At 53.9% G+C, this 17,469-nt stretch overlaps 6 protein-coding genes across 6 annotated transcripts; 1 reads left to right on the forward strand and 5 right to left on the reverse strand.

The window, feature by feature from the left end:
* Positions 1 to 723: 723 nt before the first annotated feature.
* SKN7 (kinase-regulated stress-responsive transcription factor skn7) lies at positions 724 to 5,608 on the reverse strand. Its single transcript, XM_062947844.1, has 6 exons — positions 4,146 to 5,608; positions 3,901 to 4,054; positions 3,699 to 3,833; positions 2,729 to 3,616; positions 2,465 to 2,660; positions 724 to 2,406 (listed from the first exon to the last, which is right to left on the reverse strand). Exons 2-6 carry the CDS (start codon positions 3,970 to 3,972, stop codon positions 1,769 to 1,771), a joined length of 1,929 nt encoding a protein of 642 aa, XP_062799095.1. The 5' UTR covers positions 3,973 to 4,054; positions 4,146 to 5,608; the 3' UTR covers positions 724 to 1,768.
* Positions 5,609 to 7,508: 1,900 nt separating this feature from the next.
* Positions 7,509 to 9,728, reverse strand: QC764_505920 (uncharacterized protein; the record flags this gene model as incomplete). Its single annotated transcript, XM_062947845.1, has 1 exon — positions 7,509 to 9,728. One exon carries the CDS (start codon positions 9,726 to 9,728, stop codon positions 7,509 to 7,511), a length of 2,220 nt encoding a protein of 739 aa, XP_062799096.1.
* A 508-nt stretch (positions 9,729 to 10,236) lies between these two features.
* On the reverse strand, positions 10,237 to 11,221 carry QC764_0080050 (uncharacterized protein; the record flags this gene model as incomplete). The annotated part of the gene is made up of 2 exons (XM_062940776.1): positions 10,563 to 11,221; positions 10,237 to 10,380 (listed from the first exon to the last, which is right to left on the reverse strand). Exons 1-2 carry the CDS (start codon positions 10,623 to 10,625, stop codon positions 10,237 to 10,239), a joined length of 207 nt encoding a protein of 68 aa, XP_062799097.1. The 5' UTR covers positions 10,626 to 11,221.
* Positions 11,172 to 13,697, forward strand: QC764_505930 (uncharacterized protein). Its single transcript, XM_062947846.1, has 2 exons — positions 11,172 to 11,376; positions 11,721 to 13,697. The coding sequence occupies exons 1-2, from the start codon at positions 11,352 to 11,354 to the stop codon at positions 13,487 to 13,489; spliced, it is 1,794 nt and encodes a 597-aa protein (XP_062799098.1). The 5' UTR covers positions 11,172 to 11,351; the 3' UTR covers positions 13,490 to 13,697.
* On the reverse strand, positions 13,655 to 15,955 carry MCA1_2 (Ca(2+)-dependent cysteine protease; the record flags this gene model as incomplete). The annotated part of the gene is made up of 5 exons (XM_062947847.1): positions 13,655 to 14,432; positions 14,694 to 15,519; positions 15,591 to 15,666; positions 15,724 to 15,817; positions 15,879 to 15,955. The coding sequence occupies 5 exons, from the start codon at positions 15,953 to 15,955 to the stop codon at positions 14,213 to 14,215; spliced, it is 1,293 nt and encodes a 430-aa protein (XP_062799099.1). The 3' UTR covers positions 13,655 to 14,212.
* A 4-nt stretch (positions 15,956 to 15,959) lies between these two features.
* QC764_0080080 (uncharacterized protein) lies at positions 15,960 to 17,469 on the reverse strand (the record flags this gene model as incomplete). The annotated part of the gene is made up of 3 exons (XM_062940777.1): positions 17,421 to 17,469; positions 16,415 to 17,353; positions 15,960 to 16,058 (listed from the first exon to the last, which is right to left on the reverse strand). Exons 2-3 carry the CDS (start codon positions 16,712 to 16,714, stop codon positions 15,960 to 15,962), a joined length of 399 nt encoding a protein of 132 aa, XP_062799100.1. The 5' UTR covers positions 16,715 to 17,353; positions 17,421 to 17,469.

Raw genomic sequence — 17,469 nt, forward strand, 5'->3', positions numbered from 1 at the left:
GAAGCCCACAGGCTTCCCTCCTCCAGAAGCACATTTCACCATATCATTGAAGTCCTCTGATAACCTACACTCATAGTGATATCCTTCAGCGGCCTTCAAGACCTCCAGTTGGTGATCACAGCGGCGCATCAGTGCCGGTGTTACCGTTGCAACCCTTCTCGTGACGTGTGAAATACACTAAGAGAGTCTAGAACCCTAGCCCAAGCCGCCCAGCAAGGGCCAGAACTCTATGGATCGCGGAAGCAAGCCCAAGCTTACGTACCCAGCCGCCGTTATCAGGAAGTTCCAGTGTTTTTCCTCTGGACGCCCAGCACTGCCGCCATGCGCTACGGCTGTCCGGGGGCAGGGAACAAGGGGACAACAAGCACAGATGATGAACCTAAAAACCTCAACCTCGAACCTATCCCGTCTGCTAAAAAGCCACGAAGGATCCTCCTGTCTCGGACAGGTGAACCCGTCAAGAAGCACACAGCCAACGGCCCGATTGCATCGTTGAGTTTCTCCCCTCTGCTTGGTTGCCCTGTTGCTGTTCCCTCACTTTTTCAGCCCTCCACCCCCTCATCGTACCATGTGTCCATCCATCACACAAACAAGTGAGGAAGTAGATACCGAGGTGGTCTTTATTGTCCTACCAAAACGCTTGGCCTGCCTTACCTCCGACCATCTGCAGGTGATGTTATTTATAATAGGAAGCAGCAGCAGCGAAGGCAAAATGCGAGGCCAGCACGCGAGGAGACCACCACCACTACCTCCCCCTTCTCATGCAAGCAATGTCTCGCACCCGCGTGGGAAAGCAAACAACCTCCCTCCTCCTCCTTCTCCTCACCGCCCAGCCAGCAACAAAAGATTCCCCATTCTCCGCTTCCTCACATTCCCATCCTTTTTCATCAGCGGAAAGTTTTTGTTTCTCTGGCATCATCAGGCCCGTCGGCCCTTCCCTAGCGGCTGTCTCAGCCAGCCAGCCGCTTTCAAACTATCGATGGGAAAAATTACCGCCGACTACCAACAACCGGGAGAGAAAGAAAGCAACAAACCAACCAACTCACCTCACTCAGTGTGTAGTGTGTGTGTGCCGGCAATCATGGGGCCTCCGAGTGGGAGATGGTCCAGACCATTCCATCGTAATGGCCTGTTTTGTTGTTCCGTCTCTTCCGCCCGCCGTTGGGGAACTTTCCGGCAGTAGGAGTAGGTAAAGTAAGGAAGGATCGACTTATATTATTGTGTTCTAGACTCCGCCCCCCCGTTACCTTTAACTACTACACTACCACCATGTTTTATCTTAGCGTCCCCCCTCTTTGCTTTGATTGTTTGCCATTTCTTGTTTGCGCTGATATACACAGGTATTCCTCATTCTCACACTTTTCAAATCACACACACACAAACCATTTCTCGCTTTCCAAACAAGCAGCTCATTTCTCAGTTTCCTCTCATCCGAAACCTTTCTCTCTTTTTTGAATTATATTTTCGTTTCCTCCCCTAGCCCAAACCCTATGAGCTTGAATAGTTTCAAGAGAGACTTATATAACACCCCCAACAAACCAAACCACACATTGACCCCGTGGTTGACCACCCATATACCCAAAAAATAATCCGTTGCCTTGTATACAGAACAGAAAACATTTAGCTGCCCCACCCCCCATCCTCCCCCAAAACCATTCTCTAGATAACCCTCACAGTACACACTCACATGCAGGCCACGACGGACCGAAAAGACACATCACGACAGCATCAAACGCCGATAGACGAACCTCCCGAACCACCTTATCTTTTACCCAACATACCCCCCTTGACCAGGGCCATACAACCTCTGCCTCTTCTCCGGCCGATCATCCCCCGCACCTCCTCCCATCCCTCCCATCTCGGGCAGTCTCGTCACCGGCCCTGGCCCAGCCTGCATGTACCCCCCATACTGTTGCTGCTGCTGCTGTCCCGGCCCCCTCTGCGAACCCCCCGGGGTCAGCACCATCCCACCCACCCCTTGCCCGCTCCCAACAGCGTTCATATACCCGCCTTGATCCAGCCGGGGGCTAGCATGCTGCTGCTGCTGCTGCTGCTGGACCTGCTGCTGTTGAACCTGCTGCATGGTCGTGCCGGGGGAGTGCCACGACGCGGTCGTCGAAGGAGACGGTATGGGCGTCTGCTCGTACTTGACCTGGACCTGGGCAGCCTGGTTGATGGCAGCTTGCATCGAGGCTGCCATGTTGGCGTTGGCGTAGCCGCCTGTCGGGGGACCCGGGCCGCCGGCGGTTTGCTGCCCTCCTCCGCCATTGCCGGCCGAGGTGGGGTCGTTAGGGTCGTTGAGCACGCCGGCCGATTGGGGGTCTTTGAGCATGCGGGTGAGGTGCTTTTTGAGGATGCGGACCATGCCATCTCTTGTGAAGGGCTTGGCTAGGACGTCGTTCATTCCTTGTGGCAAAGACATTAGGATCTGGGGTAAGTATATGTGGAAGAGAAGGCAATTTACCGAACTGGAAATAGGTCTGGATATCTTCTTGTCGAATGTTGGATGTCATGGCGATGATGGGGATTTGCGGCGTCACCATCCGGATCATGGCCGTGGCGGAAACGCCGTCAAGGTTGGGCATGATGATGTCCATAAAGACGAGGTCGAACCGGTCAGCATCCGTGTTAATCTTTTCGACAGCCTCGAGGCCGTCACGCTACAAGGAAGGCAAGAAAACACGTTAGCCACGTTTTCCGGGCATCGAATTCCCGGAGGCGGACTTACAGCAGTCTCGACACTACAATCCATATTCGTCAGGAACTTGGACCCGATCCTTGCGCACGTCTTGTCGTCCTCTACCAACAAAATCTGCGGCTTCTTTCCTCTCCACAGTGAGCCGTTTTGCTCCTTGCCCGGTGGAGGTGAGATTTGCGATGGCGCCTCGGTCATCACATTAGGGTTACTGAGTGGTCGGCTGTATGGGATATTGTGGATGTGGTCGGCGTGGAATGGATCGATACCCTGTGTTTGGCCCACAGGATACACAAGATGTCTCGGATCGCTGAAGGGATCGTGCACAACGTTCATCGAGGTCTGGGGACCGGCGTGGGTGAACATGACGGAGGAACCTGCGCTCTCGGCCGGGGAGCCGTTTTGGTGGTAGGCCATGGACAACCTTTCGAGTTCGCGGTCGGCCTGGGAGTCGGGAGATACCCCGTTAAGGATCTCGCGCGCACGTCGCAGTTCCGGAGCTGGCTCGTCGGTCCCGTCTGGCAACAGTCCCAAGGTTCCCTGGTGATAGTTGGTGCCGGAGTGGCTCGAGTGAGAAGACTGGGCTGAATGGCGGCTGTTGCGCCGTCTGTCCTCCATGTTGTTGAGGTGTGATATCAGCTCGTTGGACACCTGGCTTTGGGCGCGGAGCATCTTTTGCAAACTCAGAACCTCGGCGACGAGCAGCCGGTTCGTGCGATCGAGTTCAAGGTACTGCTCTTGCAAGGTTTGTATCTGAACATTGGTGGCATTCAGGGATTCGCTAAGGACCACGATCTGCTGCGATGCTGGGAACGCATCTTCTGTTGGAGGTGGTTTTCGGGGCGCCGGCGCTTTCCTCCGGATGTTGTCCAGTTGGTCTTTTCTGTCTGCCCGAAACTCGGGATGCTTGAATTCCCAGGCCTTTTTTCGAGAAGAAATTCATCGTCAGTCCATGCGCGCGCAAGATGTAAGAAGGTAGAGACGGGAGAGAATGTCAACATACATCCCGGCCATATGGCGCCTCGCCACTCTCTTCGTTGTGCCTAACTTTGTGGAAGTCGTACTTGTTTAGTTGGCGCACGAAACTCGCAAAGTTGCTGTGTTTGAAATGTTTGGGGAGGATTGTTTTCGTGAATTTCTCGTTCTGTTCATGCCGAATGTCAATGTCCATTTCTCGATCCAGTGCTGGAGACGACGCAGCATACCTCCAACACCACAAAACTGTCGCCTTCGGGACTCCATCGTACTACCGAGTTGTAAGAGGGATCCTCGAGCATTCTGCGACGTCATCGTAAGCTTTCGTCCTGGATCTCGGGTTTGAAGAGGTTCATTAGTTACATACTTGTAGAGTTTGCGCACCTGGAGGACGGAGAGCTATGTTAGCAACTGGTAAACTGGCTTGCGACAAAGGGAATAGGGGCAGCTGGTTGCAGAAAGGGAGCTCACTTACAAAGTCGCTGGAGTTATTCCCAGGCTGGGCGGCGGCGGGAGCGCCCGAGTCACTATCTGGTGGCGGCATGATCGCGATGTAGGTAACAGCGTCCTTCCGAGATTTCGAGGATTGGGTAGGAGACGCGATTCCGTAGAGTGGTCTCGAACACACACAGCTACACACGCCTAACACACAACACACACACGCACACGCACACACACAGGCACCCACGATAACAACGGGGGGGTGTGGTGTGTGCTGCGATAAGGCCTGGAACCTTTAGGTATGTAGGTAGCTAGCAAGTAAGTTGGTAGCATCAGTATAAGGGAATAAAACACAGATGCCCACCCCCTATGCCAAAAGCAAAAGCCCAGCAAGCAAGCAATTGCGCAAAACTGGGAATAACGGATAAGGTAGGTAGAATAGATTGATCCAGATTCCAAGGGATCCAAAAAAGAGAGAGTTCGAGTGTCCAACCTCGCCCCGAAAAAGCACACACGCTCCCAAGATCCAGTCTTCTTTCTCTCTCTCGGGCCTTCTCCACTGGGGGAACCTTGGTGCTGGGGAGGGGGGCAATCGTAAAAGGGCGAAATGCAGCGGATTTCCCTGTTGTCCGGACCGGCGCCTTTCGTTTTTTTCTCTTTTGTTTCGTTCCCACTTTTCGTTCGCAGTCCTTTCGGTATCATAGGTTGGCCGGACGCGGTCGAGTCGGCGGGCCGTCCGTCTCCTCACGACGTAATGTTCTGATGGCTTGTCCAACTGCTTGGGCCGCTTGTTCCAGAAGGAGGAGTGGGGAGTATAAAGGCAATAGCAAAAAAAAGAGGGATCCCGCGCACTTTCCACCTCTCACGTCGTCGGTGTGTGCAGATGTATTCAGTAAAAAAAAAAATGTTGCTTTAACTAGGAGCCTCGACTGACAGTGGGAAAGACACCACAACTGCAGGGGGCGATTGCGGAGCAAGCGACAAGGAAAAAGGGTCTTGCGTAGCGTAGGCCTGATTGAGTGTGTTCGAAAACGGGGTAGCAAGGGGTTTTAACGGCGCTATGATTGGGGTTGGGAAATTTGGCGATTCTCAAAAACATGGGAATTCTCCAAAATCTTTCGCTTTTCGCGGTGCCGGAGAGAGCCAAGAGACTGGCACCTCACTCTTTTACCGGCGGCGAGGGTGAAGACCGAGGGGGGGGAACAGAAGCAGATGTGACGGGGGTGTCAGGAGAGACGTCATTCAGTCACGCCCTCAGCTGCGACCCTCGAAAAGGAGATCCCCGATATGGATTCACTTGCTTGCGGTGAGATGCAAGATGTTCCCTCTCATCAACCGATGAAAGACCACGGCCGGTGGAATGCAGCAGCAGGGCGGAGCCGTGGTGTAGTGTAGGTGCAGGTTCAATATCGGAGGATGGTGATGATCAGCGAAGCACCTGTAGCCCCAGGTGTGCATTCACCGCATTATCTTTCGCACCCAGTCACCCAGTGCCCCATTGTTGATATGTCGTTCAGACGAGTGCGATGTGGGGGGGTTGTCGCTTTTAGGGACAGGCGTCGATCTCGTGCTGGTGGCGTTCCTTCTGCTTGTGAGACTGGGGTCTGACCCCTGGAGCATCATCACTGGGCACCGCAGCCCAGCACCTGAGCAGCAAAAGTCGTCACGCCGTCACCAGTTTCCATTTGTGCAACGCTGGAGGCACATTTCCTGGTTCACGAGAGCAAAGCGTCAACTCCCCAACTGCCACGCTGCACCGAGGGTCCTGAGCCCAAGGAACTACTGTGGTATATGCCTAAGGCCCCGCTAGGACAACTAGACAAAACAAACTATCAAACTCGAATCACTCCACATGCTATTTTCCAGTGCAGTGGCAAGAGAATGCCAAAGCACACTTTGACAGACGTCAAAGCTCTTCCATCAGACCATTAATGTTGGGTTGTGCTGGAAGACCGAATCGATGCAAGATAGGTTAGTTCACATCGATATGCCACTCCTTGAGCCTCAGAGCTCTCTGGAAACTCATTATATCTCTCCAATTGCTTCATACCTAGGACTAATAGATATTGTGGTCTTTCAAGTTTCAAAACACCACCACACAGAGCCTCGTTTCAGCCTGAAGACAAGACCCCCGGTGGAGTTCACCTCGCTAACCACACTTCTCAACCAACTTTTTCAACTCTCTTTCCAACAGTCAAAACTCTTACTGGCAACCCACCCCCAACCTCGGAGCTTCTCTCCCTTCAAACCCCCCATCTCCACCAACTTTGTCTTGTCCCAAGTTACTTGTGCCGATACCCGAGCTTCCAAGCCTTGGTAGAAGGGACCTGCCATGGAAATAGGCGGCACCTGGACCCCAACTCCGGCAACGATCGACACCGGCACGTTGCGGTTCATGCCAGCACATGTTCCGCTACTTTTTTTTTTCCTTCGCTGTTTCTTTTCTTTGACGGTATGCCGTAAGGAATAATGTATACAAGGACACCTGGGGCTGTTATACTAGTGTACCACTCCCTCGGGCCGCCTGCCCGAAAAAGATTTTGATATTGGCTAGGAGGACCTGGCTGGAGACAAGAGTACACTATACTTCCAAACACGAGCTGCTAGCACTAACTCCCTGCCTATGGCAACCAGCTCGTCCTCAAATCTCCTGATCCCAATGTCAGGCCATGGTACAGAATAAGGAACCGAGGAATGCGCACAGGTTATTTACAGCCCCCTTTCTTCATGACACATCCGTAGAGACCGGACTGTGTGAAAAAGCTTGTTACTTGCAGCTGAGACATGTCTGTCGGAGACTATCCAGCGCAAAAAAATCATCAGATGACATGACGACGTTTTACTTTTTCTCTCAATCAACAACAATAACAACAACAACAAAATGATTCATCTCATTACTCCAACAGTAACAAACAGGACGTACAAGAGAAGAAAACAGAAAAGGGAAAGACAAAAACAAGGATCCTCCTATATCCTTATGCGGGTGTGCCTATATGTATATACGTACAGCTTTTTGTGCCAAAGTTGTGTGTGGTGTTGAAAAAAGGTAAAAAAGCGAATGTGTTTGTGTTTGTGTGAGAAAGCGATCCCCTATCCTCAACCCCAGCTCACGAGCAACCCAACCCCCTTGACTCCATCCAAAAAGGGGTAATAATGTTCCCAACCATCCGATGTGCTTACATCCCATCGTCATCACCACCCTCTTCCCCCCAACCCTTCCCCATACCCAATGTTCACTTTCCCTTCTTGGTATCCCCCATCTTGCGTTAACAACGGCAACGACAACAACAACAACAAACAACACCCTCCTCAAGAAAAACAACAGCACCAACGAAGAGAAAACACTTTACCAAAAAAACAAGAAGAAAAAAGAACAACGAGACATAACTCCCCTCAACTACATCGCCTTCCCAACACTCCTCCCACTCCCCCCAGTCCCCACCCTCCTAATCCCCTCCATCCCCCCCTCCTCCTCATGCCTCCATCCACCCGTCCCAGTAGTCGGACTCCCACCCCTAGCCACAACCGCCGGCCCAACATCCGGCCCGGGATCACTCCACCCCCCACCTTCCTCAAACCCCCCCAAACTACTCACCCCACTAGAGTACTTGCTCGAAAAGCTCTCCGCCCTCTGGCCCCTTTTCACCACCACCGCCGACTGCGGCTTCCTAATAACCACACTCCCACTCACGCTCCCTGTCCCCACCGTCCCTGCCGTAGACGAAATAATGCTCGCCTTTTTCCCTTCAATCAGGATAGGAGGGGGTATATTCCCCATGCCGAGGAACTCTGGCCTTTCAAGGTCAAAGGGGTCAGAGCGGAATTTGTTGCGGCCCGGGATGGTGGTTGTTGTTACTGTGGTGGTGAAGGAGTCACGGAGGCTGTCGCGGTAGAGGGTTGATTGTTGGCGGGGGGGACCGCCGGTGGTGGTAAAAGATTGGCCTCGGGAGCGGCGGATGTCGGATATGTAGGTTGTTGGTTTGCCTATGGCGTTGGCGTCGGAGAAGGGGTTCAACGGCGGGGGTTGGGCTGAGGAGCGGGGAGGGAGGGTGACGGCGTTGGCGTCGCTGAAGGGGTCGGTGTTGTTGTTGTTGTTGTTGTTGTTGTTGTTGTTGTTTTGGGAGGTGGAGGAAGAAAAGAGGTTGAGTCCGGAGAGGAAGTGATCTGTGCTGGAGGTGCTCCTCCGGTTGTTGCGCGACAGTGACCCGCGGCGGCGTTGGGCTTCGTGGTCGAGTTCGGATTCGTCCATTCCTAGCAGGGTCAGAAAGTCGGGTTGTTGTTGGTTTTGGCCGGGCAGGTTGTTGGCCATGGCGTTCTTCTCCGCGGTGGCGTTGTAGTTGCCCATCGCTGCTAGGTTGTCACTTGCCGGGTCTCGGTTCTTGAAGCCAATATCGGGTTTCATCCGGGAGAAGAAGTCGACGAATCGGTCTCTGGCTGATGCTTCACCTCCGCGGGTGTTGACTCCTGCTGAGCCGTTCCTGCTGTGGGCGATGTCGTTCGCGTCGATGAACTGCGACGTGCCCCGGTCCAGGTTGACCGAGTGCGCGCTGCTGCCTCCTCCTGTCTTGTTTCTGACGTGGACGCGGAACTTGTTGAAGTTGATCCCCAGGGCCGCCTTGACTTTCTCGCTCACTGGGGTTGGACCGATGCTCCCTCGCTGGATGATATAGGGGCCCCCTTTTTCGTTTCTGTCAAAGGAGGTCGCATCGAGCGGAGTCAGAAGAGTGCTCCGTCTTTTCCTGAGCATCCGACGCCTCCACCACCAGAAGAAGAAGGCCAGTATGCTAAGGGCAACCACACCTCCGATGACACCTCCTGCCACGGCCAAGGTTGATTGCACTGCGTTGCTGTTGGAAGCTCCTGATGAACCTGCTGTCATGTCGGTATCGGGAAAGGCTCCACCACCAGCCGTGCCCTGAGGCGGCACGCCCCCAATGGTGGGCGAGACCGGTGTTGCTGCTGGGCCCCCATCAGGAAAGACTCCCGGGGGAGGCGATAGAGAATCCGAACTGTCCGTCTCCGAAGACCCTGGCAGCGCATTGGTAGAAGAGGCTATTACTCTGTTATCAGTCTGACTGTTCCGCGTGGCAGACGGCTCAACCATGAACTGCTGAGACGGGGCAGGTTCTGCAATGACAGTGAAGGACTGGAGATTAGCGCCAGCATCAGGCTGGAGTACAATAGGCAGAGGAGACAACGATGACACCGGTGGCGGGGGGCCCACCGGCGGCGGAGAGATCTCGGCTGGTGCCTGTACCACTTGCACCGATTCTGGCGCTGGGCTGGGAGGTGTGATGATGGGTGAGTCGATGACAGCCGGGGGGGAGCTCGTCGTACTTGGAGCAACAATCTCTTGCTCTACTTCATTGCCATCGTTGGCAGCAGGATCTGCTCTGTTGTCTCCTGCCCCTACCACTACCACTGCTGTCGTCTCGGCTGGTGCTGGCTCGGGCGTCGGCGTCGGCTGGACCTCGATGATGGCTGGCGGCGGTGTCGTCTGAACGGGGGCTGGCGTGTTCACGTCGGGCGACGCAACTGCCACCTTGGGTATTGCCGTACATCTCCTCCCCTCGATCGATGTGAAGAACGCTCCCGCTGGGAGGTTGTTTGATGCCATCTTGTTCTCTTTGTTTTTTCTAAACCCCTACACACACTCTCTCGAAATCCTGTTCGGTTCGGCGAGGCCAGTCGCTATCGAAGGAAAGGTCTAAAAATACAATCAAAAAAGGGCGACTCAAAAGAAGCGAAGATGCTTGGCCTCTAGGGCCTTCTAGGGCATTGCTACAATCATAAGATGAGTATGAAAAGAAGAGAGAGAGAACGGGCAGGTATCTCCTGTCGAAGGAGATGGCAAACAAGCGACGGCCTGCGGCTAAAGTTGAACTCAACACAGCACCCAGAAAGCGGTGATGCCGGGTGAATAGACGAGGAGACGGGGAGGGAGAGGATGAGATCTGGGGTTGGGGATAGGGCACGGTGGTGAGAGAGGCACGACTGGCGCTCTCACGATGTGCCCCTCGCTCGACGGCAGCATGTCCCAAAGGGGACGGCTCTGACATTCAGCACGGGCAGCATGATGGTTGGCAGTGGTTTGATGGACGACAGTAGGGGTTCTGGGCGAGCTGTCATTGGCTGGACGAGGACAAGACGTCGGAGAGCACGCGCAGGGGATCACCCGTGAGGCTCTTAATCTGAGTGTGGTTCCAGAAACGTTGTGGTGGTGCTGACCCCTGTCCTGTGACAGTCTTGAGGCATCTTCCCCGCTGCCCCTTTTTGCGGGGAACGGGCGCTTGTTCTGGGCAGTGGTGATGTTAGCCAGAGGCAGTCAAAGACAGGATGAACCATGGTGAAGATGAGTATAACCTGTAGGATGCGAGTGTCGACATGTATATTGTCAGAGATGTCGGTGCTGCTCACTCCAGAGGCCCAGCAAGTGAGAGTTGCTCCGTACCTTAGCCAAATGTTCATCAGCCAGACTGAGGTTGGCATTGGAGAGGCGCAGATGGTTGAGCATCTTCTGAAACAGGGACTGTTCGGCAGGGGAAACGCCGGATCCACTTCAGTGCACCACCACACCACCAGTTGACAAGCTCAAAATGCCCCAATTGGGTTTAGCTGTGGTCGTTGATGCGAACGCGATGGCGCGAGGTTCCGCGACAACGGGCACGTCCGACCGAACCCCCGGGAAGCGGAGCCCAAGTTTCGGACCCCACGCCGCCATCCCCGTTCAGGCCGGAGAGGAGATTGTAGAATGCGGTTGGGTGGTGCTTCCAGTCGTCGCTTACGTGGCAGTTTGAGACGAAGAACTTGAGATGAACCCAACTGAGGAAGACAACGAATAATACATGAATCCGCCCACCGGCGAACGAGACCCCGGATCGGATCACTTTGGCTGCGTGGACGCACGGTTCATTTCGGTCCGGCACGCTATCTCATGCAACGCCAACGAATGTCGACTCCCCCGCTTCCCGCCCCTCCGAAGGTGTGTTCGTAGCTCTCCACCGCCGCCAGAACCACCGCTGCTTTTCCTCGAAGTAGAGGAGAGACTACGGAGTAATCAATTCTAATCGAATTCCTGTGCTTCCATCACACACACACACACACACACACACTGTTGTGTGTGAGCCCAGACCTGATCGGCGATAACAGCTGGATCCCCTGTGCCTAGGCGTCTGTCGTTTCGATTCCTGATCAACCTCGCTTCCTTTCCCCGCAAAACAGCCTTACCTAAGTAATCAAAATGTTTGGAAGTCTACATACCCTCAGTGAGTAATCATCGTTGGACTCATTTCCATACAGTCAGTCATCAGTCATCAGTCAAGTCAGTTCCCCCTTGGCGTGACACAAGAGAGACCGCTCCTTCCGTCCGTCGGAAGCACTGGCACTGGCACTGGCACTGGCTAGCTAGTTAGTACCGGACGGCGGCTGCCGTGTCCATGAGCCATGAGTTCAAACAGACCCAAACGGCGTCGGATGGCGTCGCGGAAAGAACCGTTGCCAGTTGTCTTTGCCTGCCCAGTTGCTAGCTTCCATCCGTCTCTAAGGTTTATGCGGCAGTTGACGTCCGCTGTGTGATCGTCATTGGGCTTTTTCTGATGAGATGGTTTAGTTCCTGCCGCGCCGGTATTGTCCAACATCAAGCCCGAGGACATCCCACCGCCTACACCTATCAACTTTCCCCAATGCTATCCCCAGGTCCAGAATGACGATCAGCAACAAACCGACTCGGCTCCTGAGGGCCGGGCCCGGAAGCCTGTTACGAAGTTGTTGCAGAGCATAGTGCGGCCAACTGATCTTTCCATATCGCACCTGGAAGCCTTGGGAGTGCACGTCATCCCGGACTCGGCCCCCCAGGAGCTCGTCCCAGACCCGTCCTTCATCCCGGACTTTGCTGCTTGGGATGCCTTCTCAGGTGAGGAGGCCCATCTGAAAAATGAATCTACCAGGAAACGTCTGAACAATGGCGCACTGTCCCCCGGCTGCCAGACTTACCTGGACCGGAAGCGTGAGCTGTCTATCGACAATGATGCCGCCTACCGGACCGTCCGTAGGTTGCCCGCCCCCAAAGGTCAACCTCAAGCTCGGTTAGGAAATGCCTATGAGTTCTACCGTCACCTCGAGCTGTTCACACCCTACTGGGATGACACTTCGAAACCAACACCGCCTGGGCCCAAGCCAGCAGAAACGACATCTTCAGAAACTGCCAGTGGCGCAGAAAGTGACGCCAAAGAGAAGGAAGACGATGCCAACACCCCCAAGGAAGCCCAATACTTGAGGACTTTTTCCGGTGACAAGATGCCCCCCGACTACCGCGGCGGCATGGTCACCGCCTTCCTCAAGCTCGTAGCCTACGACTTTGGCTGCAACGTCACCTCCCCCCGTGTCGAACCCCGTCTCCTCATCACCACCAACCAGTCTTCCCCCCGGTCTCGCAGTTCCTACTTCACCTCCGGATGCACATTCCTCTTCCGCTCACCCACCACCCGTGAAGCCGCCCGCGCCGGCGTAGTCGAAGGCCCCCTCGCCGCCGTCTCAGCCCGGCACACCACCGCCTTCCCACCAACCCCCTCAACAGACAGGGAATCCCTCCTCGACCTCTCCCGCGAGCTCATCGCAGCCCTCATCACAGCCCAGCACCGCGCCCGTGAAGGGAAAACAGAGAAACGCATCGGGGAAAACGCCTGGTGGGCCACCAAGCCCAGGTGGGGAGGCGGTCCAGGAGGTCCCATAGGAAGGGAAATCGAAGCCCAATCCGCCAAGTCAACCAACGACGTCATCCTCGGCGACAAGGACGCCCCTCCTCCCCCTGTTGTCCTCCCTTCTCCTGCTATCCCCTCTTCGCCAGCACCCCCTCCTTCCTCGGCACCATCAATAACCAGCTCCCTCGCCCGCCGGCCTTATTCTTCGCTTTCTCCCTCCTCCTCAAGAAGTAGCTCCAGCTCTGGCTCAAGCTCGAAACGTCTAAAGACAAAGTCGGGCAAAGACGGAAAGCAAAACCCTATTTATGACGCGTACCGCCGTGTTCAACCTCCTAACTCAACGTGGGACAAAAAGGCAAAGTATACTGCTATTGGAAGGGTCAAAGCAGCGGGGTATGATGATATTTTTGTCATTTCGGGGTTATTCCACCACATCAGCGTTGTCCGCGTCAGGGTGCCAAACAGGTTGTTGGAAGTGCTAGAGGGGGATTTGAACGAGATTGACAAGAGGGGGGGAAGGAGCTGGGGGAAGATTGAGGTGAGAAGGAGTCAGTGGTTTGACTTTTTCAAGGTGGAGGAGAGGATCGAGGCGGTGAAGCTGCTTTGGGGGCTTATGGCTTGGTTGATGAGGGAGGAGGAGACGGGGCAGGGGGGAGGGGATGTGGTTATGAGTGGTTGAGGTTGGGAGGGGGTTGGAAATGAAAGGATAAAGATGAAGTGGGAATTTAATGGATATATATGTAGCAGATGGAAGGATTTAAAAAAAAAAAGCATAAAAGCGGATTCAGGACAGGGTACCACATATCTGTCATTTCGGTGTACTCGTTGCATTATTCTGATGTTAAAAGGGTGAAAAGGATTTCATAAGTCATCAACATCGTCAAAACCCCAAGATCAAGCAAGAGAACCCAACATTTGTTGCTTGACCGTCAAAGTGGCAAGAAATAAGAGACAACAGACATTAGAAAGTGAGAGACATATACATGTACCCCCAGGAGACTTGTAGCAATTAGCGAGCGACCCTTTTTGCTCCTCAGCCAAAATGAAAGAAAGAACCAAAATTCATATCATCATTTTTATCATTTTTCCTCTGAACAAATCACCAACCCTCACATAAATCCTGCATCCCTATCCTACAATAAAAGCCATGACATACATCAAAAACAATCCCAAATACTCAAAAGATTCTTCGATTTCTCCCTACCAAAAAATCCACCAGTAGATTTTTTCTTTTGTGTGACATCCAAAAGGGGATACAAGAAAAACCCTCAATCGTATATACAATTTCATGCCAAGTGATTATTATCTTAGTAGGAACGCCCTCACATGACAAAGAGCAAGTTCGTATCTGTTAACCTCCCCCAAACACATCCCCTTTTTGTTAGTAAAAACTTTGTTCTCTTCAATCCGGACGCGCTTTGAACGTGGTCACAAGGTAGGGCGCGATCTCACCAAGAGGGTGACTGCACGAGAGCTGCGGCTTTTGGGTGTAACGCGTCTGTAGCTCGTCGCGGATGCTGTTGAGGAGCTGCACATAGCTCTGCTGGGGGTTCTTTTTGAGCGAGTTGATAAAGGCCCAGGACATGGCTCCAGTTGCTTGAGAAGCAATCGTGGCATCGGCACTGTAGGTGGTGTGTGTTAGCTCACGGTTGCTGCTGATAGGAATGGGTGACTAGTGAAGGGGTGACCGAGTTCATCGGCCCCAAATGCCAAGCAAGGCCGCAACTCTGGACCAACAAACGGAAACCAAAATAGAAATAATAAAAAAGCCATGTCTCGTCACATGATACTGCCGAATCGGCCCTGCAAAATCAAATAGGAAAAGCAAAAAAGGGGGATGGGTGTCACAGAATGTTAGTCATGAAAAAAAGGGGGGTACGAACGAAGTCTGGTCGTCTTTGCTTCCGGACAACATGACAACATCGGCACGCGAGGTCTTCGTCGCGAGGGTACGGGCATGGGCATCTTCGCCATTGCTGGCCTTCTTAAAGAAGCCCATGATATTGCTGGCAACACCACTGAGATCGCCCTGGCTGTAGGCGGAAATAACACCGAGAAGACCTTGGCCGGCCTCCTTGGCAAGGTTGGGCTCCTTGAGGATACCTTGGGTGGAGTAGATGTAGGGAAGATCGAGCGCGGTTCCGGAATGGCACGAGTCGAAGATGGCCGTCAAGCGAACGCCTGCTTGTAGTGGGCGCACCATGATTCTGTGCATCTCGTCATCCGTGATGTGCCCGACTTGCCGGAAGTCGACCGGGTAGATGACCTCGTCATATCCGTCCTCCTCGTCACCATCAAGATCCTTCGTCTGACCACCGTGACCAGAGTAGTGGAAGAAAAGGGAGTCGTTAGGGCGAGCATCCTTGACGAGCCAATGCATAGCCCTCAAGATGTTCTGTTTGGTCGGTTGACTCATGGGGTTCTGCTGGTCGTCCGTAAGAATGACCATATCCTCTCGCTTGTAGCCAAATCTTTCCACCAGATACGAGGACATGTTCCTAACGTCGTTGATACACCCACGAAGCTGGCCGCGTTGCGAGAAGTAGTTGATCCCGATCAGTAGAGCTTTCCTTTTCCCTGTACATTGTGAGTACTGGAAAGCATAGCCTTGCGGAGCACCATATCCAAAGTGCTGAGGAGCTTGGGGTGGCGGAGGAGGGGCACCGTGGTTCCCGTGAACGTAAGAGTTGGAGTTTACGGTCGGCATGTCTGATGTTATGTTTAGCAATGTGCGTATATATGTCTCCCTCACTTGGGGCCCAATCGCCGGTTCCACTCACTCGGTCGTCCGTATTGTGGTTGTTGTTGCGGTGGTTGCTGTTGCGGTGGGGGTTGGTGATAGCCTTGTGGAGGCGGCTATACCATATGTATTTAGCTTCAAGATCCTCTGATCCAGGCCAACGGAGAACACACCTGCTGATAGCCATATTGTTGGCCTAGCGGAGGTTGTTGGTAGCCATATTGGCCCTGCGGCGGAGGGGCCTGCTGGTAACCGTAGCTCTGGGGACTGTGAGGCCCATGTCAGTCAAGACGGTCGAGTTTTGAAGACGCGGGTGTAAAGGCCGTACGGGTAGTAGCCAGCATACTGCTGTTGCGGCGGAGGAGCGTATCCTCCCGCATAACCGGCACCAGGAAACCCAGACATTCTTTTAGGAAAGCAAAAGGGAAACAGAGGGAGGGGTTGTTGTTATCGGCGGGCGGCCAACAGGCCTTGGTCGAGCGGCAAAGGACGCGGCGTCGGTGTGTATCTGTGGACTGGGAGAGCAGAGAGCAAAAGAGCTCTGGGCAGGTCGTCAACAAAGTTAAATATGCTCCTTCCAAAAAAAAATCCGGGACAGACGCGTTGGAAAGGTGCCCCTTCTTGGCGTGGAAGTACGGGGACAGTGGGTGGAGGGGAAAGGGTTCGGTAATCGCGAGGGTTGTCAATGTTGATGTCTAGCAAGCCGCAGCAATTCATTCGCATGAGCATGCGCTGAGCCCCTCCGAGGCAAGATGTGGCGTGCGGGATCAAGCGTCTAGCGATACGACGAAGGACGGTAAAGGACCTGGAGCGCTCCCGACGGAGCGGTCAAGGACAGGACAAGGGCAGTTCACATCGACTTACCTGCAGCTTGGGATTCGGATTCGGGGGACGGACGAGGAACGGAGGAATTACGGAAAGCGTCGTTAAGCAAGCGCAGTTGGGACGAGGGGAAACGTTGATTGAGCGGCGATTGTGGCGGGGAGAGGAGAGAGAGCTTTGAGAAAAAGAGTCTGGCCAACGTGCTGGCAACCACAGCACAACACAGCAAAGCCAGGTGAGGCGAGCAAGTGGACAAGTCAAGACCGGGGTGGGGTTGATGATGGCTGGTTGCGGGCAATCTAGATCTTCGATTGGGCACAGGGCTAGCCGTGCAGGGTTCATGCTGATCACTGCCAAGCACGTGGAGTTCCGAGGGTCGACTGCGTAAGGACAAGAAACCACCGACTGTTGCCAGGCTGCCGACTGCCCCTCATTCCATTATCGCCCATGACTGATGTCTCATTCAATCTCCAGACTTACAGGAATTCCCAATCCCCATCCAGAAGACGCTCTCTGGAACGGTTTGCCCCTTTCCTGTACATGCGCCGCGGGCACGTTACGCGCCGCTTGGTCGTCGAGGCTATCCGTTTTCAGCTGTGCATGCTTAGGTCGCTACCTTATCACAAAGTCTATCAGCTACCGGACAATTAAAGCGTTGCCCATAGGCCCTAGCTGAATTTAACTTTAGATCTCTCGGGGGTGCTATCCAAGAGGAGCCTCTCCTCCGAATCATCATCGACCTCAGAAGACTTCAATCAACAGATTCGGGATATGGCACCCCCCACGCATGCCGGAGTCAAAGTTCCCTCACCACAGCCTTCAATTTCTCTCACCATCTCGATCAGTTGACCGAGGAAGCACCTCATATTTAGACCTTTCCCAGCACGTCCTGCATCATCACACAAATTACACTGAAATAGGGATCCCCGCCGAGATATTGTGCTCCAAGTGCCGGCGGTGCACATGCAGCCCCGGACACCACTAACCCTTTAGCAAGCCGCCACATCCGCTTCCAGACACCATTGGGCCATGAAGGGATTTTGCTCACCATCGACTTCCCGCTTTCTCCCAGTCCCCACGAAGACATGTCGTTCGAG

The sequence above is a fragment of the Podospora pseudoanserina genome, chromosome 5, assembly GCF_035222485.1.
Source record: "Podospora pseudoanserina strain CBS 124.78 chromosome 5, whole genome shotgun sequence".
Lineage (NCBI taxonomy): Eukaryota > Fungi > Ascomycota > Sordariomycetes > Sordariales > Podosporaceae > Podospora > Podospora pseudoanserina.